The sequence below is a fragment of the Sinohyriopsis cumingii genome, chromosome 11, assembly GCF_028554795.1.
Source record: "Sinohyriopsis cumingii isolate HCF-2022 chromosome 11, ASM2855479v2, whole genome shotgun sequence".
Lineage (NCBI taxonomy): Eukaryota > Metazoa > Mollusca > Bivalvia > Unionida > Unionidae > Sinohyriopsis > Sinohyriopsis cumingii.
Window position 1 is genome coordinate 2,265,841 of NC_142971.1, and position 25,033 is coordinate 2,290,873.

The window sequence follows — 25,033 nt, forward strand, 5'->3', positions numbered from 1 at the left end:
TTAGATAGAGACACTGTTCAAGATCCAAAACTACTTCTGAATAAATCAAACGAGTCAGAATTAGTGAGCAAATCAGAATTGTTGATTACCACAGTTGAATCCTGTCCAGGCCATGAACCAAGTCTTTCATTACCAGACTCATTTGTAGACTGTAATGAAGTTGAATATACAAAAAGTGAGAAATTTGAACTTTATTCAGCATGTGCTTCAAAGCCAATTTGTGGTGTTACTTCATCAAAAAAAATTTCCACTGACAACACAGCAGTGGGACAACAATTACCTGAGAATACACCTAAAATTGTGGAGATCACATCTAAAGTTCATCAAAACCAGCTTGAGTCTGAATGCAGTATCCATTATAATTCCAATTCTGCTTCTGTTGTTGAATGCAGTGAAGAAAATTGTCGTGTTTCAACATTGACAAATAGTGAAAATGATGCAAATATGGAAAAGTTGAAATTAACAATTTGTGATGTTGTTGTAGAATCTTCAACAACATGTACCAGCTCCAAGGGTGAGATAAAAGACTTTGATGTGGATAATATCCTCCCTGAGTCAAGACTGGTGCCATCTCTGTTTCAGTCCAACTACAGAGCACATAAAAGTTTCATTTGCAGCAATGGTGTTTGTGAACTGAATAACATCAAATATTTGTATGTTGCTCCAAAGAGATCCTCAGCCTGTCATTCACAGCAGTCGTCAGGTTTGCCAGAAGATGAAGGAAACAAAATTGTTAGAGGATTTTCTACTCAAAAAGAGTTGGTGTATTACCATCCAGATCTTGACAGACAAGCCTTGAAAAACCAGATTTGTCATGAAAAAATGAACTTAAATGATAGACAGAATTTAAGCAAGACATTGAAAGGGCAGAAAGAGCTTCCTATTGACAAACATAATTGTTTAGGAGAGAAATCATCAGAATATTTTGCTGCATCCTCAGAAGAGTATGGAGATGAAGAGGAAGATAGAATTAGGCATTTTCATGGAGCTGGACTTGATGTGAGAATAATCCCGGAGAAAGATGATTCTAGGAACACCTCCACTGAGGTAATTGTAGGCAGAGGTAGAGGTTTCTATAAAGAATTTCACACAAAGCTGGGATCGGTACATATTGCTAAAACTGCTGGATGTGAAAATGTTGCCAGTCTTTCAACACTGACAAAGGAAGAGCCAAGTGTTACTGAATGCAAATTCTTAACAGGGACAAAGTTAAAAAAGAACCCTGTAGGGATAGGCTCCATTGAGAATGGTGGTCAGCTGTCTATGCTGTATAATGGAAATTTGCAGACTAAATTGGACCAGAGTGTTGGTGTTGATGCCAGCAGTGTTGTTGTAGATTTGAGCATAGCCAATACTGACTCCACTATGCATAAACCAGACAATTTGAAGACAGAGATTATAGGCATTTCTGTCAAAAGCACTGTCGTTAATGGTGTTGTTGATGTACAGACTACTGTACTGGAGGAAAAATTTGCTGCAGAAGATTCCAACTCCAGCCAGGAAGGCATTGGGAGAGAGGAAGTATCAGTACATGGTGTTCAGTTTAAAGTAGAGGATGATCTCTGTGAGTTTAGTGGAAGAGTGTGGGGCTTATCAGATGACTCATCAGTTCATGCCTCAGAGGCTGCATGCTTCAGATTGGGACCATCAGAGAATGATTATGCTCATAATGACAATGACGTTGCAACCAATCATGATGAACTGTGTGATCTACCTTATGATGAAGATTCCTGCAGTTCTGAAGATGAAGGACCACTTTCACTGAAGAATAGGAGAATATTTCGAACAACAAGTCAGGAAGATTTGACAAGCACTTCTGTGTTTCACTCATTTGCATATGAAAGAGGGAGTACAGACAGAGGACAAGGGAGCATGAAGTCATACTATGTACCACCTATCTCATCAGAAAAAAGCTATCAGAAAGATCCATCTAGTTACAGTTTTCATGACTTTGATCCAGCTGCACAAGGGCATCAGGATTTTTATCGGAGATGCCACATTCCATACTCTTTGTCTGAGTGGGAGCATTGGCAAAAAGAACAGCACAAAGCACATCAGCAGTGGCACAACACACAGAAAATGGGACAGCATCCTCATCATTTTGAAAATGGGACAAGAGTAGAGGATTTATGTAGTTCTCTAAAGCAAATGTCCTTCAAGAGTGAACTGTATTGTGAGAAATCTTCGCCAGTGGAAGAGGAATTAAAAACTTTCAAGGGACACCATTCTCAAAATTTATACATGGAGGGATCAGCAAAGTGCGTTTGTGCTGAAGATGAGATGGGGCATGCACATATAATTCCACAAGCTGGAGATCAACAACATGCCAAGACAGGTGGTTTCAGTAAGGCAGATGACGAGCTTGAACATGAAGCTTCTGCTGTAACTAGTATGAACAATTCTGATGGAACAGGCATGGAACAGGAACGGAAGGCAAGAAAGTGCACACAGCAAAATAGAAGGACACACTTGGACATTACAAGTAGTGAATCCGAAAACTTGGCTGATAATACTGCACAAAAGACTGAAATGTCTTTCAGAAATGAAAGTGGCATTGTGGAGGGTGATGAGATAGAGCCTGAGAGATATGTCAGAGTATTGGAGGCATTGGGACCATGTACCTGCTGTAGCGAATGGATGCAATACTGGTTATGGAACAATTGCAGGTTTCCAGCAGGAATACAGCCCTCATTTTGTAGTAGAAGCATTACCCCAACCACTACACCTTATTCACCACAATGCTGGAACAAAATCACTTCATCAAGATCAGATCAAGGACCATGGCCTTTTGGTTGGGAAAGATCAGATCAAGGACCATGGCCATTTGGTTGGGAAAGATCAGATCAAGGACCATGGTCATTTGGTTGGGAAAGATCAGATCAAGGACCATGGTCATTTGGTTGGGAAAGATCAGATCAAGGACCATGGCCATTTGGTTGGGAAAGATCAGATCAAGGACCATGGTCATTTGGTTGGGAAAGGTCAGATCAAGGACCATGGTCATTTGGTTGGGAAAGATCAGATCAAGGACCATGGCCATTTGGTTGGGAAAGATCAGGTCAGGAACAGTGGCCACATTATTTCAATTGGGACACTGGCTGTCAATCTTATTTGTACCATGGATATAAGCCTGCAGTAAGATCACCTGAAGAGAGAACAAATTCCTCTTATCCATACAGTTGTGGAGGTAATTGGAGTTCATTCCTGATGCAGTCAAAGGGAATATACTTTCAGTCGTTGTGTTTTTAGATTCAACAACCATTATGACTTTATATATGGTTCATGAAATGTCTTATTTTTTTCTAATTCTTTGTTAGAAGACCCTGTCCATCTGTGTGTGCATGCAACTCATCTTGCACCATTTAAGTTAAGAGTCTTTAACATCTTAACCCCTGAGTTAAAGTGGCAGGAGGTAGTAGCCTACTGCCATGCTCTGTAGCATCAAGTTCATGTATAAAGTGGGTGTTATTATAGAGTGGTAGACAGATTCAGCTTTACAATGATACCAAATAATCTGGAATTTCTAGTTGCACTACAAAATACAGAGGGAAAAACCTCATTTTTTGGACCCGATTTATTTCCTACCCAAAATTGGCCTGTGGTTGGGATCCGATTTTGTGTTAGGATTTTAGACTTTAGATCTAAGGCAAACCCATGTGAACTGCAAACAGACAGATGAATCTTTGCAAAAAGTAGGATAAGATGGGCATTTGGAATAAAGAGTGATCTTGATATAAAAATAATGGCTCCGTTTGGCAACAACAAAGAAATCCGTTTAGCAAAAATAATAAAAATAACTCCAACTTTTGCCCTTTTGCTCATGCGCGAGACAAATAGCCAATGAAAAATGATGTTTCTAACACAACTAGGCATTATGTTATTGAAAGATCACATGGGATTTACCAGGGGTTAATGTGTTAAGCTCAGGGAAAAGATTGTTGATGGTCTGTAGTTGTGTGAAATATAATCTGTTGAGGGAAATTTCTGTGGTTTGGGATACTTTGGATTTATGTACAGTATTGTAAAGGGCCTTGTACATGGTAGCCAACCCAACTGATCCGATGACATGATTAGACCCTGAACCCTTTTGGTCAAAAGTTTGGCATGCTAACCACTGAGCAACCATAATTCTTGTATTAAAGGAAGGAACAGCTTCAAATTCACCAAGTATCGAAGTAATGCTTAGGTATTCCCCAATAGATCTAGATGTCAGGCTTAATGTGCTCCCGTAATTATCATTGTGTAACAATGACCTAGCAGCAAACATCCAAAAGCCTTTTAAACACTTAATTCAGTTGTAGGGTTTTAAAGAATCCTATATTATAAAATCATTTGAGAAAAATGCAATGGCAGATTTGGGTCAATGCTGTTTGCAGTTGTATCTAACTTGTATGTGACTATATATAGTAGATCTAGATATGCAGTCACTTAATGTGGTTAATTCTGTTCGCTTGATATCATGAATAGAACACACTATGCAATGACAGATTTGGGTCAATGCTGTTTGCAGTTGTATCTGACTTGTATGTGACTGTATATGGTAGATCTAGATCTGCAGTCACTTAATATGGTTAACTCTATTGGCTTAATATCATGAATAGAACACACTATGCAATGACAGATTCAGTTTATGGTTTCATTTAGCTGACATCTTATACTCCACAGAGTTCACCATGGTTACAGTTTGTTACATACCATATATACGTTCTAATAAGTTGAGTCCAGCTGCACAGATCCAGATGTGCCATTGCATATTGTGGTTGCAAATCTGTGTCTATGCAGTTTGCTATGAGTAATAAGTAAAACAAAAACAGAAACTGATCTGCCAACACATAATGTGATGGCATACCTGGATCTGTGTTGTTTGCATTTGGACTTGTGGGTATATACAGTATAAAAACTTCTATCCAATATGTATAGCTCAAGACACTCTTCCAACATTACACCTTAATTGAACTACATGTTGCTTGAATACCAATCATGACAGAACTTAACTGACCTTCGATTTAAAACAAACTGGTCTTTTTTTACTTTGTTCAAGCTTTTTGTTTCATGCTAAGCATTCACTGACTTACAAATTAGAACTTTGGACTATAATACAAGTTTCTTATTGGTCAACAGAACATGGGGAAGGAAGAGTTTCCTAGCCAGGAATTCATTAGTCTGACCACATTGTGATTTGACTTGATGTGACCATATGATTAATATGCTGGGGACATTTGTCCACTTGAAATGTGCAAACTTCCTGCCTTGTACAATTACTGTTACTAATGGTATACAGGTTCTTTAACAAATATGGCATACATCTGACACCTTGTCGTCTAATATTGCTTCTACCATGTGACAGATCATTTGTAACTACCTACAAATCTAAGTTGTCTTAAAACCATAGCTAGTAACTGTAATATTATCAGCATTTCACACATTTAAAGTCATCATTAAAGCATGTATAACATAATATTTAATTAATAATGTAATTATATTTGTTAGATATATAATGGGTAATTTTTAACAAAATCCAGTCTGTTATATGTATAACAGGAAGAGAATAGGGCCTAACACTTAGCCTTGTGGAACCCCAGTTAAAATTGGCCTTAAAAGAACAAGTGCAATAAAAAAGGAATGTATTGATCCAGTTTAAGGATGTGCCTAGTACACCATGTTGATAGAGCCTGAAAGTTTAGCATGCCTTACATTATCAGTTAATGAAATAAGAACAGTAACCGCTTTCTATGTCTTCCACTGGATTAGCTCTTTTCTCTCAAAATCAGTGTTGAACTTCATAGAGGATTATTTGGAAGCTAAAGTGTCAAGTCTCATACTAGGTTTGTGGCAGTTTTATCTTCCATCACTTTGGATAAATTGTATTTGAATGAATGGGGTCTGTAATTATTTGGATGACTTTATCGACCATTTTGACCATCTACCTAACAATGTTTGTCCAGTATGTTTGTATTTTGACATCTTCAGGAGACTTTTGGTAAAGTGTTAGAAAATTTTGGGTGGTTTTACATTAAAGCTGCTTAACCGATCCTGTCTGTATGCGTGATGAGGCTGTACCCTACTTCCAAGCTCTGAAGCATCAAGGTCATTTAAGATACACCAACGTGGGTGGTATTAAATAAAAGCAGACAGATAAAGCTTTAAAATGATACCAAATGATCTGGAGGTTCTAGTTGCACTACAAAATACAGAAGAAAAAAAACTCATTTTTTGAACCCGGTTTTTTTTTTCCACCAAAAATTCGCTTGAGGTTGGAATGCGATTTTGTGTCCGGATTTTTGACCTTTTAGCCTCAGATCTAAGGCATAACGGTCTTAACTGCACAGAGACAGGTGATTCTTTGCAAAAAGTAGGATAAGGTGGGCATTTGGAATAAATTGTGGTCTACATACGAAAATGATGGGTCCATTAAGCAAAAAAAACCCACCAAAAAACCAAAACAACTCCAACTTTTACCCTTCTGCTCATGCGCAAGCAAAATAACCATTGAAAAAGGATGTTTCTAATACAACTAGGCTTTAGTCTCATGGAAAATCTGTTGAAAGCCGATGTATTACAATGTATTCAGAAATAGCCCCCCAAATGTCTTTCCTACACACATTTCTGGCAAAAACAACAAAAACCTCGGGCCGAATGAGTCAAGTCAGGGGTCAAGCTAGACTTGAATTTAGGGAGAAGTGACTTTTCCTTTAGGACAGGACATGGAGAAGTGGTGGAAGCAAAGCAAGATGTTAATGAAGTTAAAATGATAGGAGTAGCTAGATTACAGTATTGTAAATGTAGGTTAGTATAAAAAAAAATGCTTAACCAACTACCCTTAAACAAGAATTATTATTTTTTTACTTTATGAAACAAATGTATAAACTTGTTTTGAAACAATGCACACATCTTCATTCCATATTGTTCATCCCAATTTCTTTGTTGCCGATAAAACATTACCATAACTATTCATAGATAACAAACTGAAGCATTACAATTGGTATAATAATGAACCTTCCTTCCAACTGAATGGAAACAGCTAATATGCAAGTGCATCTATTTTTAGAAAGAGGGGTTTTCTTAAAGTAATTCTAGCTTTATAACAACAGGCCATTGATAGGATTGCAAATTTACGGTTTAATTTTATGTCTACATATGTGTATTAATGGCTAGCATTAGCTGAGCAGTATTTGTTTTGCTGCTTTTTTTTTCTCTCCGTATTTTCACAGAAATGAGTATTGTCCCATACATTTTTTACCTTCATAATTGCGTTGTTATGCCAAATCTGTAAATAAAATAATATTTAGATTTTTCTTCCTATGAATAAAATATTTTCCTTAATATATTTGCCCAAATGCTTATGAAAACTAATCTAATAGATCGGTACTACCCAGGCATGGCAATGCCTGCCATTATCTACCCCTGACATGTTCACTTAAAGTTTCAAACTGATTATATGCACATGCAGCAGTTAAAATCTTCAGATCACCAATTCTATTCTCATAACACAACTTATCATTTGCATACTATTGTCTAAGTTTCAAAACTTACTTTTGTATGTTTTTTTTAATCAAATGACCACTTGTGGAAATCTGCCATGGACAGTTGCTTTAACCAGAGACACATCTATAACATCTCTGCTATAACTTACTCCAGAAAGTGTTAATGGTCAGTCAGCTATCAAAACACATGCCTGTGAATATGCAAGGGTTTTTCAGCGCAACTGAAATTACCACCAGTTATTTGACGGCTTGATGCTTTCATTTTGACTTGAGCTAAAACACTACTGGAATTAATCGGCTGAAGTGATGGAGCATCTCAAAAGTTAGTCACTCAAAATGTACATATGAAAAAATCACAGGGTGAAGTCATTTTCGCTTTCCTAGCTGCAGAAGGCGAAGTTTTTGTTTTTTAGGCAACTGAGTCACCCACTTTGCATGGTAGCGTCACTCCTGCTTCAGTATTATAGGTTTGAAAAGCATTTGGCCATATTTAAGTCATCTTGGCACAAAGGGCTTACAGGTTAATAATTAGAATAATAATAACAACAACAACGACAACCATACTAATAGTAATAAATAAAGACTTCTCAGAGGGTGACTATTAGTTATCAGTGAGAAACTAATCGACCTCGAGGCCCTCTGTTATATGCATATAAAATACAAGCTAATAATAAACACAAACAAATATATGCACAGTGTATAAACAACTATTCAAATAAATGCTAAATTGCTGCATAAATGAAACAAGCACAGAAGGTTTGTGATATAACATGTACTTTAATAAGAACACCATTTTTTCATGATTTCATCCTTCCAATACACCTATTGTGTGAGGAAGATATGCGTGGAGTTGGAATGTTATTTCAAACAAGTGCACCAAAAATTTTGATTGCTTCTTTTTCTTGGCTTGGTTACTTTAAAATTTTGCCCTTTTAATTATCTTAGATTTTTGGGTAGATTCTTTTTCCTAGAAAATAGTGTTTAGGAAGCAGGGGCAGGTTTTGTAAACACTTGTACATATTTTGGCATTTCTCAAAAATATTCTTTCATGTATTGGTAAAACTTTGAATGTAAGCATCGCAGTTCAAATATTTTCTGTTTGCTGCTCAAGAATTATTTTACATACCCTGTCCTGGAGTCTGGAAGTTTTTATCATATTTGTAGCAGTTGTGTTCCCCGAAAGCCAAATTGATTTTCATAAGTAGATTGTGATCTTTGAAATAGTTTATAAAAGAACTGTATGTGAATTTTTAGTAATTTGGAAAGGAGTTAAAGTTGGAAAGGAGTTGAAGTTAATTACATCCTCTTTTGATCCAGCCTTATGTAGTGGCGTTACTTTGGCAGTGTTCCAAGATTGGGGAAATTGACTTGTTCTCAAACTGTTATCTACAGTATTTACAGTCTGCTTATTCCTGGTATAATTGCTGGTTGTCTTGTCATCTCTACTGTCGAGGAATGATTACATCTACAGATAGGTGTTTTTTTTTGCATTTGCAAAATACAGATACAGTATAAGTGGGATCTTGATTCACCAGATTTATACAAGTCATGCAGATTCACCTTCAGATATGACTACCATTAATGCAAAGTAGAATTACCGTTAAATGACTTCTGTTCGAAGACTACTCAACATAATTGAACCAAAATATAAACGAGAGTGTCCTGACGTGAGAGTCTTTAAGCTTTGGTATATCTGATCCATATCTGCCATAAAATGTGGCCACTTCCTTGGAATACGGGCTTACATCATGAAGCTCTGGGATGAGTTCAATAATAGCAATATCCACATGTATTACTGATCTTGTTACCATGCTTGAGGCCATTTTTCTGACATGATTTTGATCAGACTTGGAATATTTACATCATCAAGATGTTGGGTGAGCTCACTACTGAGTAAAATATGTGCATACTAATGAGGCAATCCTACGTCTGGTGGACTGCTTGTTTTAGTCCTATAAATCAACCCCCCAAATCTGTGTTGATACTGATGGATGATATGTGGGTCTGATGTGATGTGAAGGGCTGATTTATCGGCCTAAGCTTGTTACCACCGGTAGCTGTCTGTCTTATCAGATTTTGATAAACTTCAACTATATGCTTATATCATCAAGATTTTGGAAAAGTTTGATAATAAGAAAGATGCATACACACACACATTAATGAAGTCTTACCTTCCGTCACATTAGCTGAGCTTGTTACAACCCAGGAAGCCATACTTTTGATCTCAATTTTGCAGCAACTACTGATTCATGACATCAGGATCTTTCATGGTTTCAGTAATGTGTGCTATCAATGTATATTATATGTAATGGTATATTTTGCAACAGTCTTGGTGAGCTTATTTTTCTAAAGTTTTTATTAATTTTTGGTAAAAGGGCTATATCACAAAGATCTTGGATGAATTTAATTACAATAAGACACTATTGATTATGCCTTCATCTTTAGAATTTGTATCCAGATATAGTAAATAGATAAAATTAACATTTTATAAAGGTTTGGAGATATATTTCATAGATTCTATTCTTGCAGTACATATACTATATGAACCTGTTTATTGGTATGGTCAGATATCAAGTTATGTAACCAGCTGAGTCATATCAGGCCCACTTTGGTCTCTTGTGGTGCTGAAGTCCTGAGATAAACAATGTTTTCATGCTTGCTGAAAGACATGACACTTATGTTAAAACCTATTTGTTTCAGATGCATGGGCCAGCAAAGAACATATGAATCCTACAGCAGAACACCACTCCAGCAGCAGTAGAATTTCGTCAGGGCCATGGCACAACCAGGGAATGAGTTCACAAACATCTTCAAACATGGGTGTAGGTCATCCTTTGAAGAACTCATTTCCTGTCTTGGCTGCAAATTCTTTTGAAGGGCAATGGAATTATATGGAGGCGACTTCTCAAATTCCAAATATTCCTACCACTATTTCTCAGGATGTAAGGAACAAACATAATGATAAAAATTCCAGTGTACTGAATTTGCAGGGAGGGGCAAAGGATGGTTCTTCTGAACACCATTGCACAGTATCAGCTCTGAGTATAGGACAGATGCCTGATAGCAAAACTTTCAACATATCACACAGAGTAAGAGATGAATTTATTGATGCAGAGTTAGAAAATCAAGTTAAATTGAATGATAATAAACGAGTAAAAAGTCTAAATACAATAGATTCCTCATTAAATGGTATGATTTCTGCACAAGTTGTTTCCCCACATTGGTTGATGGAACAGTATACGTCTCCATCCTTTGGATCTAGGGTTGAAAATGTTAACAGAGCATGCAAGTCTTCCATTAGTTCAGAGAAGACTGATATGAAAGCCAACTATCGACCTATTAAAGGAAGGTATAGTTGTATGGCAGGTGATGTGCCCTCTCAGGATCCAGTAAAATACAGAGAAGACTTGCCCGTCTCCAAAGGTGTCATGAATGGACAAGGCCGAAGTTCTGTAGTTGAAAAAGCCGCTTCTCCTTTCCCAAACTACTACAGTCACATAAGAATGCCTTCCAGGAATATGCCTTCCTACAGACAGGATGCATATGAGGGGTTTACTATAGCAAATACCAAGGACACAGAAACTGAAAACTCTAATTCAGGCTGCAATAAAGATGGTAGAGATAAAGCTAGTGCTGTGGAAGATTCATCTTTTGAGGCTCAGTCCCAGTATAACATTTGGTCTTTTCCTCCGCCTCCTTTTCCATACAAAGCTGACTTGAGTGTTAGGGGATTGCCTCCTTCGAGTAATCCTGGGTACTGCTATCAACAGAGGACATCATCATCTATGAATGGGCAAGAAATAAAGCTTTCATCAGATACCCCTTGTTCAAGTCTTTCAGGCTTTTATCCTTCTGATATCCAAGTTTCTAAACCAAAGTCATCGTTAGAATTAAGTGGTACTTCAAATTTCGGAGATGGCACAATATTTCCACATGCACTTGGAGATACAGATGAGCAGAATGCAAAGTCTACAGGATGCTTAGCACATTTACAGACAGACAGTAGATCTGTATCAGAGACAAAAGTGACCTCAGTTCCTGTGTTAGAAAAACATCACTATCAGTCAGTTTGGGATTATAGCACAGTATCTCAAGACATCTATTGGCCTGAAGCTGGATCAGGAGAGCATGCAACACTAAAGCTGAAATCCTCTCATTCCTCAGTTATACAGCCTCATGGCAAAGTTGGAGGTTTTGAAAAAGAAGCAGAAACAACCAATAATACAGGTGAAATGCATGTTCCCAGATATATTCCACCTCACAAGAGACACTGCTCTTTGCCAAGTTCCAGCAGTGATAGCTCACCATTGAATACTGCTGGGAAAAGCCACAGATTCCCTCAGTACAGGAAATCTTCACATTCACTGTTAGCTAGAAAGACCAGCTGTTTTATAGCAGAAAGTTCTAGTATTTCCAACAGAGGGGATACTGACTCAGATGATGGTTCTGAAGTGGATGTTAGTGTTGCTTCACAGGAAAGCCTGACTATGCCATACTATGATCCAGCTAGGCCACCTCCAGTTCTCCCTCCTTTCCCAGCCAGTCCTTTTTGGAGTATGTACACATCTTCAGAGTCATCAGTTCTGGTAGGTCATGATCAGATGAAGTCCTTTTCTTCCAGGCCAGAGCCAGGCAAAACTAATTCCTCAGACTTGGAACTTGTCAATGCATCATATGGAGGAGATATAAGGAAGGAAGGTTTTAGGAACTCAAGGTTTCAGCCAAGGTCATTAATGACTGCTGAGACTGAAAGTGATAGTCCCAGTATACAGAGTGACTGGAAGACTCATTACAGTACAAGAGTGGAAGGATATGGTCAGACATACATAGACTCACACTGTCATTTGGATTTTCTGTTTAACAGATCAGGTTTCAAGGGGACTCTTACCAAGTTCAAGGAGTTGAACAAGCATGCCTTTCCAAAGACATATGAAGGATGTGTTGCTGTCTTCTGTAATCCAGCCTCATTTAATTCAGCAGGTAAGAAAGTGTATCATCTCGGTGTAATGCTTTGTTTTTTCCTCTCTCATGTTGAAGGGATGTTTGCTTAAAAAGACTTTACATTTTTGGTCTATATATTTTATAAAAGAAGTGAAAGTGGTATCTTTTTATTGATTTTGTTAGGATCTGAAATACAATACAGTACAGTGGTTTACTCTAGGTATATGATTTGCTGCTTTAGTGTAACTCTTCAGGAGGCATGTATTGGCATCAAACTTAGATTATGGCACTGTAGCAAGTGGTTCATACTATGCTCTGTTCAGTATGGATCTAATGCATTGGCATAAAGCTGAGAATGTAGACCACTTGTTGATATAGATTGTAACTTTTTGCAGTTTTGGAGTCATGCTTCAGGACTCTGTACTAATGATATTGAAGAATGGGAACTAGTCTAGAAATGGGGGGTACATAAAATAGAGTATATTTGGGCTTGGCTGGTCAGGATTGGTTGATAATGAAAGTAAGATTTAAGTAAAAAGTACCTTTCAAGAGCTTATCCTAGTTGTAACAATGTTTCATTGATGGAATTTCAGTCCATATACAGACTTGAGTTGTGATAACTCATTAGTGAAATTAGCACCTGACTTCTTTTTGGAATTCAAAACACAAGTTTTAAAGTAGTCATCCCAAAAAATGCTTTGGTTTTCTCTACAGAGAAGCTGGCATCAAGGATATATCTATATAGATAAATATAGGGTTCACTATGAACATTCAGAAATTTAAAGTTATTGAAATTTTAATATTATGATGTTTCCATGGGTTAACTATGGGAGCTGAATTAGTACAATGAGTCCTTCTTGGTCAGAGGTGCAGGATGTTGGGAATTTTTCTTTGGTTTCATGCATATCATTCCACTTGACCTGAAGCAGCAGTCAAGCTAGATTTGAATTTTAGGGACAAGTGACTTTTGGACAGAACAGTGAGAAGTGGGAGGAAAGCGAGACACACTATATATATATATATATATATATATATATATATATATATATATATATATATATATATATATATATATATACTATTATTTAAGGTGGGTCGTGGGCAGTTTTGTCGTCCTCAGACGGTTTCGTGGGCAGATAAAAGTTCGTGGGCAGATTTCCATCTGCCCACGAAGCACGTCGTCCTTTTCTGCACTCTTGCCACAAATATCAATAAAATAAATGCATATTTATGCTGCTGAATGTTAAATATTCGATAAATATTCATCTGCAAAATAAATAATTGCCTTTTTATCTATTTATTTCCATTTTTTCATTAATGAATTGAATTGAATAGCACAACTTGAGTTACCTCCCATTATGTACTAGTATATATTGCACCTTAAAAATAGATTGACCCGGAAGTAGTATGTTTCAAATTTACTGCCCATGATGACAGGGGGTCGTTACAAAGAAAATCAAGGGATGGGGTTCTAACCTGTAACAATATAATATGTTAATAGTGTTACAGGTTAGAACCCAAATCTGTTGATTTTCTTTGTAACGAGCCACTATGCCCGTGATTATTATTGTGAGAGATCAAAACTGCCCGGGAACCAGGATGTGGAGTGAATAATCTGCCAATGTCGCCAACAAGCACCATACATATATACTATTTATTTTGATATCTAAGAAGTTTTCAATAATGCTAATTAGTAACATTATAATGAGTGAGCTGTTATATGTCTTTCGAAATACCTCTATTCACTATTGCTGGTCTTGAGCCCAAACTAAGAGGATTGTGGCTGTCATTAGAAATACAAGTGATACCATTTATTTAAATCCAGGCTTAGTAAGTTCATAACTTCACTTAAGTTCATATTATATGCTGCTGCATTTTCTTCTCTCAGTCTACCATTAACAACGACAACAAAAGAAAAATGGTGTTTACTCAGAATTTGTTCCTATATTTATCAAAAAATTTGTTTTGGAACAGATATTTTGTTGGAAAAGCTGAAAGAATAAAATTGGGGGAAAATCATGATGGTATAATAATACAATTGTTTACTTATAATAAAAGAATACTGGATTTAGTGTACAACATCCTTGCAATAATTAAATGGCATTGTGAATATGCAGAACCCCAATTCTTTAATGTACATGTACTGTTTAAGGTACAAAACTGTTTTGCATACTTCATAACTTATTTCTCTAATAGTGCAAATAATAGGAGACAGAAGACATTTAGAAAGAATTAATTTGTCAAAATAAGTTAAATATCAAGATTAGTTTAATGGACGTTTGAAAATTTACTATTAAAGTAAAATTGCCTATTTTTGAGAGAAACATCCTAATAGTAATACACGTAATTTTATTTAAATTAGCAGTAATGTAGAGGATGCTGATTTATTTATGAAATATACCATAAACGTGTGTTTCATGTTCATTACTCCAAAGTAAAATACCCAAGAACCACCTCAGAAAATCAGTAATGACATATTCACGTAAAACACAAAACACAATTCTAAAAAGGTGATGGAGATGCAGTTATCAGCTGTGAGTCACATAGCTAACACATGTTGAGTAGCAGACTGGATGATTGGTATGGAACAAATTGTATTTGCCTTGTCAGAATAGTTGGTAAAGATTTTAAGAGGACTTCCTGGTTGGAAAAAAGTGAATTGGAGAAATGTATTATTTTTTTCATCGTATGTGTCCTTGTTTCACTTCATTAATAATAATGATATGACTTTTGACAAATCTTTTTGTCCGAGTGACTCAATGCTGATAAGTGTAAAAAAATGTCGAGGCTGCGACAGATGTGTCCTCTGTAGAAATGGGTGTTTATTAAACTAGGTCAAAATTAGGTAGTGTAAAAATAGGAAGTGGAACAATACACAATATGGAAAACGCTCGCTGTGGAAGACATTGGGCGGACATACAGACACATGAAGATGTATTTAATAAGATTCATACACATATTATATACTGTTGTATAGCTCTCCTTGTATGCTTCAGATTTATACTATAAACATTGAAGTGTGTGATACCGAGACAAACGGCAATGGAAGATGCACGTATCAAGGTTATGAAGATTGTTAAATTCACAAGCGATACAGAGTCAAATATACCAAAACTTTCATATTGCATTTTCTTACATTTCTACTATCACAGATCGATTTAGACTGATGCGAAACCTATCAATTTATATCAAATTTGTCAAAATCGGGGTTTATTTACTATTGTTATGAGTTATTCACCTGTATGGAAAACGATCGTATAGGAAGACATTAGGCGAAATGACAGACAAAGGAAGATATACTTAATAAGATACATACACATACTATTTACAGTTGTACGGCTTTAATTATATGCTTTAGATATATAGCAATAGCATCGAAATATGTAGTACGATCGCAAAACGGCAATGGTAGATTCACGTAGCAAGGATATGCAGATCGGTAAAGTCGCACCCGATATTCAGTAAAAAGAACAAAACCTTCTATTTTGCATTTTCACACATGTCTATTGGCACAGATCGATTTAGTATGATTAGAAACATATCAATTAAAATCAAATTTGTCATATGATATCAAATGTGTCAAAACCGTTGTTTTTGCGATTGTTATGACTTATTCGCCCATATGAAAAACTTTCGTATAGGTCGGATCTAGGCGCACGGACAGACAAATAAAGACGTGCTTATTAAGATATATACACACATTTTATATTATTGTATAGTTTTAATTCTATACTTCAGATCTCTAATATTAGCATCGAAGTATGTGCTACAATCACAAAACGGGAAGGGTGTATTAAAGTAGCAAGCATATGAAGATCGGTAAAGTCGCACCCGATATTCCGTAAAAAGTGGAACTTTTTTATTTTGTATTTTCACACACGTCTATTGGCACAAATCGATTTAGGCAGATGAGAACCTATATATTAATATGAAATTTGTCAAAAGCTGTGTTTGTTTACTATTGGTATAAATTATTCACCTATATGGAAACCGTTCGGATAGGAAGGCATCGGGTGCACAAACAGACATATGAAACCGTACTTAATAAGATACATACACATATTATTTAATGTTGTACATCTTAAATTATATGCTTCAAATCTATAGTATTAGCATCCAAGTATGTGCTACTATCGCAAAACGGGAAGGGTAGATGCACATATCAAGGATATGAAGATCGGTAAAGTCGCAAGCAATAATGAGTCATAAATACCAACTTTTTTATTATTAATTTTCTCGACTTTTTTTGGCACAGATCGATTTAAACTGATGAGGAACCTATACATTGATATTATATATGTCGAAATATATGGTTGTTTAAGATTGGTACAACTAATTTACCTATATGGAAAATCTTTGTGTTGGAAGGTATTTGGCGCACGGAAAGACAAATGAAGACGTACTTAATAATATATGTAAACATGTTATATGCTGTTGTTTAGCTTTAATTTTATGCTTGAAATCAGTAGTATTAGCATCGAAGTATGTTGTAACCCCCCTCCCCTTAGTACGCTACTGCAAGCAGACTTTGTTAAATGCTAAGAGACACTAATTGCTCGAAAATTATAATTTAAAAATATTTATGTATTTATGGACTCGTATATTATAACCTTATAATGCGCCTTCATTTTCCATCAGGTAGGTCTCCAGGTCGAGTTGTCATGAAAAACAGGAACCAGTATCGTACATTCTTTACTAAGCGACTTCTCCGATGGTGCAATGTGTCTATAGAGCGTCCGCCTCGGATGCGAGGGGTCGCGTATTCAAACCCCGGCCGAATCGTACTAAAGACATAAAAATGGTACAAGCAGCTGCCTCTTTTGGTGCCGATCATTAAGAGGTTAGTGTTCGGATTAGTCGGCCTGGTGTCAGGATAGTGTGACTGGGTGGGACAAGTTTGTCTTATGTCCGCTAAAATGCAAAAGCCTACTGAACCAAGTCGAACAGGTTACGTATTATACAACTTATTTTCGAGGTTTCAGCGCCCCCCCCCCCCTCCCCCTTAAATGCGTACATATATTATCAGTATACCTCCATGCTCAAGCCTATGCATTTGGGTTACCCCCCCCCCACCCCTCTATGCGTACATACTAAATGGACGGCCCCTAACCATTCATGAGATGGTATTGATTCAAATTTACGAGTGCGATTGTGATGTACGCATTTCCCTACACAAACACGGGATGGTATTATTCAACCGTACATGTCCACAAAACTATATATATTTATAGATATATGTATACAACCATGGTACATCAATTAGGTATCTAATTACATAATGACAGTGTAGTGGTTAGCAAATTTGAGAAATATACTTTTTTATTCAGACACCATGCCAAAAGGAAAGAACTAACTTACAGTTTACGCTGAACTAAATTAAATTTACTATTTTTGTTTCCAGCATGGTCGGAATATGTTTACATGTTTCATATTAGGAAACAATTTGCATTATGGCTAAGTATATCTAAGAAGGAAATAAGATGTTCTTACAAACTCTTATTTTGTTGGTGTATTGGTTACCTCTCAACATATGAACCATTCTTTGCCATCTCACGATTATAATCCGTATGTACTTAAGCGTTGTCTCATTTGTAGTGTTAATTTTTAAATGTATACTTTGCTTGTAAAATGATCCCACTTTATATAAATGTACAAACACCGCAATCGTGATGTGCTTACAGGAATACATTCTTCTGAGTTCTACTGAAGTCAGTTATTCAGTATAATTTGTAAAACGATATGGACTGATTGATAAAAGTGACTGTTTTCTTTACTTTGGTTTGTCGCAATATTTTTCTAACACAGTACTAATAATATACACTGGTCACACATGACGCCCCAAAGAAGCAGTTGTAGTTAATTCTTTTTTACCTGTAGTAATGGGATTTTTACAATATATGGCTGTGGCAGATGTACGTCGATTATCAGACAATGGTCGGCTTTTGCACTATTCGCTTATTTCCCTACTTCGAGTGCGGACTGATTGACCGTTAAGCAAAATCTCAATTAATCTCTGCGATTTATGTGCAACGTACGATATTGTCCCCAGTGTTTATTTAATTCCATCATCGTTTAACAAAACTTCTTTTCTTATCCTCTCTAAATCAACTTTTGTTGACCAAAGACAATACATTTTATAAGCAAGGCAGAACGCAAAATCACATTACCCATCCACGAGTACAATGAAAATATGTAAACAAAAATAGTTAATAAAATTCCAAGGTATGTATAATATTGTAATATATTTTGGAGTATGCGCATTTGTTTACCGCTCTCCATTTTAAGGATTCCTTATATACTTGCTTGAATATGGGAAGTCGGTGCTGGGATTATAGTCTTTAGACCAAAATAATTAGCCAATTACTAGGGGCAAACGTTACGGAGTGAAGTGTAAGTGAGTTTCAAGATGACATGGTTTACTTTTGGTGAATTCAGGTAAGAGCCGCATGAGTATCCCTGTCACTCAGTAGTCCCTATTCAAATCTAATTGCGTGAATTGATCGTGTGACTCCAGGTGCAGTATTTATGACTGGAGATTGGTAAATTATACAATGGAATCAACAGAAAAGGACTGTTCCGCCGTCGGCGGGCGCCATTTATTGTTGCTGTGGTGGTAAATATGTTACAAAGTTACAGGCGAAATGAAGCTAAAAATCATGATTTAAAAGGCCTAAGGTGGCGTAGTAAAAACGGTTCCCTGTATTAGGTTGTTGAGTTGTATAGTTTCACGGCGTGAAATACTGGCGGTAAGTTACGGAAAGTTAACGAAGAGAAGCTTTGCAGTTGTGACATTGACATACAATTGGGAAGTTGGGATTTGTGGTCATGTATTAATTAGAGTAACATTACTGATAGATTGGACGCGTTGGACTTTCCAGTTTGCAGAAGTAGTTGTACAGGATTCCTTTGAATCGGGGAAACCTATGACTCTTAGCGGGATTCGCGCAAGGGCTTGACATCGCTCGGTCAAGAAACCCATTTGGTTGATACAATATTTCTTGCGTGAGCATAATGCAAATGTGTATATTGGCTTGCACTGTTTGCAGCTATGATGTACGATGTTAAGATCTCAGTCGGTCAGGATATTCTTTAACAACGGTATCTTTTATCCTAACACGTCTTTCAATACGGTACCATTTACCCCTTGCAATAAAGTATATCAGTTGGAGGTTGAGGATGAACTAATCGATATTGAATTTCTCTAAGTACTGTTTGGTCAATGTTCGGATCTCATTATCTTGTTATTGCAAAAAATATATATTGGTTATAATCAATTACACCTTTAGTTTTATGATTATTTAGACATTCTATATAAATCCAGCATGGTATCAGTTAATATTTCGACGATATTGTTATATGTGACCAGCACATTTGAACATGTATGATTATAAACAGTAAAATTAGGCATTTAAACTGTAGGAAAAAAAATTCTACTGAAAAATGTTTCATCAGCATAAAAAACTAAGGCTTGTCAAATCCGAGACTAGCAATATTTTATAGTACCTATATTTGCTCTTTTCAGGCCAAGTTCTCACGTAATGGCTTGTTTTAGTAAATTGCTTGTTTTTGTGTGGGGTTTTTTTTGGTGCTCCCACACAAAATGCGCATGCGCGGAATTTATTTTCCGTTGCCATGACGTATAAAAGTTACCGGCCATGCACCAACATTTTTCTTTATACATCAGATTTGCATAACATGATTAAAAGTAGTTATACTTGAACAAAAAGAACCAAAAAAAACCTATAAAGTGTACAGAAAAAATAATTTAATTTCTCGAAATAAAAGTATACATCACTGTTACTTAGATACGATTTTCCACCTGTAGAGGACGCCAGCAGGAAATGACGTACATTTATCCCCACAAGACGAAGTACTGGGGGGGGGGGGCCGGCACCAGACAGACCCCCCACCCCACTTTTCCAAAAAATTATAGTGTTTTATGTGTATTTATTCCCCCCCCCATGTGTTGTATGTTTTATATTATGCAAAAGAATTTAGGTCAAAAAAATTTAATTCTCCTTTTTAACGGGGTATTTCTTTTAAAACCTAGTTTTATCTATAGGGTTGTTTTTCCGAATAGGTTTCCATCTTTCCATCACCTGACTTGAAATCCCTTCCCTATACTCTTGGTTGACCTTGGCTAGAGGTCGCCTATATCCCGTGTGTGCTATATATATATATGCTATAGTTTGTGTATGCTATATTTTGCTTCCATGTTGGGATAGCCTTTATTTTTTCCCAAATCTCCCCAGTAATCTTAGGACCTTATAATCGGATCAAGAAAAGGTTTATTTTTATTTATTTAATATATTTTTGAATTTTGGCTAAGTAACGGTGTATTATAATTTAATTAAGAAAAAAAAAACTTAATGTGTTCTGTGTGCAAATATATTGTGTCATTATTCACATATTGGATTTGTAAATTGAAATCCGCTGTACTCGAGTTGGAGTCCATACACTTTTTTATTTGCTTGTATTTCTCCCACCTAGAGTTAGGCCGTCTCAAATTATTTATTGGATTTCTGCCAAAATCTCTAAAAATGGTTGTTCTTCCCACACACACACACACACACACACATACACACACACAGTGGGGATTTACCGTGCAGTGCGACAGCTGCACATTTTGAGCAAATAGAATTAGAAGAGAGACTTATTAGATCCTTTGTTTTCGTGTATGTATGTAAAGTTTCCTATATGAGGTGTTTTTCCCGACTCTTTCATAGCCCCATGACGTCATTATCTCGTTCTTTTCCCATATAGTTTCTCTGTGCCGATAATTAGGATTTGTGATAGTTTACGTAATATAATTAAAGTCTATTTAATTATTTAATTTTAATTGTAATGGATAATAAAAAGAAACTGAAGCTGTTTAGGAAAATTTATAAGAATCTAAAAGGGTGGCGGCTACAGCAGATTCCAATCCGGGGTGGGGGTATGAGGGCAAGGGTTCACTTTGTGATGGTCCCCTTTAAGGGGAGATTATCCATTGCCCCATCTCCCTCCCCTTCTTTTCACCCTTTGCAGCCCCGTCCCTCCCATTCACAAATCTTCCTAGAAGTTCTTTTTTCTAATTAATTTGAAAGGATTACAAAAAAATTTGCCTATTCATTTTTTTTATGTTTATGACTTGGTCACACGCCATCATGGTTTTAGTTATGTTATCTGTTATTTTTCCTATTAAAGTTTTGTTAAAGTTGCCGTCTTGATATAAAACTTGGTTTCTTCTGTATTTTTATTTCTTGGATATCTCCATAATTAATTGTATCCTGTCTTGTTTCCTAAACTCGCACTGTGCCATCGCATGATATTTTGTGAAGTTCGCACATTTGCACATGAGATAATTTACATGTATGCATATGTCGTGTAGATATTTGAATATCAAGCTTTGTATTTTTGGAGAGCCGATGTTGGTCCAGTACCTCTAAGGTCTGTCCCAATTAACCGAGATATTTCCTCCTCTACTTTATTTTTAATTTTAGAGGTTAAATTTTCCCTTATCCAATTATATGTTTCCTTAGTTTCAATTCCCCAAAGTTCCTCATTTTCCCTATATTTACATAAAAGTTCCTTTATACTTCTAAAGGTCCTTGTTGTTTCTAGTCTTTTTACCAGTTTATTATTTTTGTAGATGTCACTTATGTTTTTCATGCTAAAACCAAACCAGTAAATGTATAAAGCTTCCTAAGGGGTTTTGGGTTGGATATTTACTTCTTTTACATTATAAATTAAATACTAGAGAGGAGGCCTAACTCGAATCGGGAGAAACACAAATAAATAAAGAAAGAAAGTGCGGACCCTGACTCGAATACAGCCTACCTCATTTTGAAAATAGACTTTAATGTGAGAAACACCACACCATAGTCAATCACATAAAACAAAAGGTTTTATTTTAATTTCAAATGGTAGTATACCGTTCATCTCGCCGGAATTCTAAATTGCAAATTAATTCAAAAGCAACTAAATTTATACCAGGACAAACAAATAAATTTGAAAAGTCCATAGAAAAATATATATTAAGACAACAGAGACAAATTTGACATAGTATTGCTGTCCCTACACACAGACTATATAGCATACACACACCATAGCATTGATACACATAGCATACACGGAACATAGAAAATTCTTGACAAAGATCACTAAAAATCAAGGATATGAAATCTGAAAATGGGAATAAGACCCATGTTTCAGACTACTACCCTTTAGAAAACACTAGGACTAATTATAAACTAAAAGTTTGATCAAAATTCCTTTTTTAAACTTTAAACAAGCACACACATCTTGGGGTATACAAGAGTACATGAAAACACTTTATTTTTTATGTGGTGGGGGTCATCTGTCTGGTGCCCACCCCCCCCCCCCATGATACTTTCGTAACTCATACCTGCGAAAGATTATCATTTGCACTCACATTGTATGTTCTTTAAAATAATGATTTTTTTTTTTTATTTGCGAGATATCGTCGTATAGTTAACCTGGATACAATATAATCTTGGTCCGTTTGCACCTTGAAACTTATCATGCGTGAATGGCAGGCGCCTTCAAGCAATCTGGTGATATTTTCGTCTCTTTTGCGATATTTTTTTTATCTGACATTAGCGATACACACACAGTAAGGATGCATACGCATGCCGGCATCCGCTACATTTACGGAGTTCGTTGATATATTTTGTTCTGTAAATTTCGCATGATGAAAAAAGAAGGAATACATTATAACAATGCAAGGTTAGTTTCTTTTATTTTATTTTCAATCAAGTGTTTGTTTATTGTACCGTGCCGGGTCGGGGTGGGATGGGGGGGGGGGGGGCACAAATTCAACACAAAATTAGTTTCTTTCTTATCTGCATGGAATAATGGAGCAAATATGATTGACGATATTGACTGGTAATAACAAGCTTTCAATTTACGCGCGCACACACGAAGACAACTTGAAAAATAGAAACAAACAATAAAATTAACTGGTAACTTCGCACTTGCTCAAGGCTTTGTAGTTACAATGGGGGGGGGGTCTGTGCTATTATCTGGTTAGGCATGACTATTTCGCAGAAATACAAACAAATCTTTTGAGATGAGCATAAAATACAATTATTTCTTTTCCTCCATACATTTACGATGCTCTCAAAGGACCCACATATTTAGGTAAAAGTATGACCGTTACCAGGCGTTACCGAGTTGAAAATATGCCGAGTAAACTTACGAATTACGCCACGTACAATGTATAAACAACACTTGGCAACTTTTAATGATAAAAGATGGTGTTTTTATTTATTTACTTATTTATTTAGTTATCAGAACTCTTTCAGAATAACAATGTAACTGCCGATTATACAGCTCGCCTCTAAGAAGATTTTCGTAGTTTCCAACTGCCATGCATAAAATAAGTTTATGCCAAAGTGATCGTGACCTACAAAATGTTGGCCATTGTCACAGGGCATAAAATTCATAAAACAATAAAGAACATTCCTTTTTGTTCTACCAAAGCAGCGGAACCATAATGAGTTGATAAAACACAAGGATATTTGTTGTTATTTTGCAAACCATTGCTAATAAAATCAGCTTCAGAAACTATTATTATTGTCCGCCCTAGAGGAAAGATTTTACAAGGTGGAAATCACTGACTGTCAGTATCCCTGGAATGACAACCAGTATGACAACTATAACTAGTTTGTGCATCAGTAAATAATCTTGAGTAGCCACTGCACCTGAAATGCGTGCAGTCCATTCATCGAATACCTCCTATTCATTCATTGTATAATACACATTTTACTTACTAAGAATACCCTATCACAGTATAAATGTTTAGTCATAAATCGGGAAAGTTTACAACTGTATATGCATATTTATTTCTATTTTAACCGTACTGTCATAAAGGTACTTCTGTGGAGGCTAGTGTGTATATGTCATGATGAAAGCTTATGTCAGTAATAGTTTTCTTTCTTTGCTCTTTACAAAAAATCAAAATAATAAGACTTTCGTTATCTTTTGTCAGATTTCATATTTTCTTGAGAATTTTTTTAAAAATGTATCTGGAAAGTAAACATAAAAAATACGATAATTTAAAAAATGAAATTTGGGTCTCCATCTAAAGAATTTATGTATTCTTAGTTACTACTCAGTAATTTTTAATTATTCATAAATGATTGTAAGATAAATTAGTTTTACAGTGTAAAAGTGCGAGTTTGCTCCATTTACAGAAGGGTTTACTTGCTATTCTCTTTGTATAATTCTCCCAGCTTTAAACTACAGATACAGAACATTACATAAGACAGCGAATTTCAGTCTTAACCTAAAGCTCGAGGCTGGAGAAGAGGTCACTAAATTACCGTTTCCATAGTTACACACTGGTCAGATAGAGCAGTCTCCCGCAGGTATCATTCCCTATAGATGAATTAGAGGCCAAGTAAACTGCCTTCATTTCATGAGCTATACTAGTGTAGTATAGATGAAATAAGTTTTAAATTGCAAAAGTTGTCTCTTTTGTAACCAAAGTGCAAATCAATAAAGAAATATAATGACATGTAAAATTACATGAACAGCAATGAAGGATCTTTTCACGAGAGTCGCAAAAGATTGAAACTATTTAACGAATTTCATAAATTTCATTT

The 25,033-nt window shown here is 36.0% G+C and overlaps 1 protein-coding gene across 1 annotated transcript in view; it reads left to right on the plus strand.

Moving 5' to 3' along the window:
- Window positions 1-2,260: 2,260 nt before the first annotated feature.
- LOC149787520 (uncharacterized) overlaps window positions 2,261-25,033 on the plus strand; it is a 108,974-nt gene continuing 86,201 nt past the window's right edge. The window contains exons 1-2 of the mRNA XM_089973647.1: window positions 2,261-3,187; window positions 10,185-12,464. Coding sequence (XP_089829773.1) covers window positions 2,281-3,187; window positions 10,185-12,464 — 3,187 coding nt within the window. The 5' untranslated portion in view covers window positions 2,261-2,280. The remainder of the gene's footprint in view (window positions 3,188-10,184; window positions 12,465-25,033) is intronic.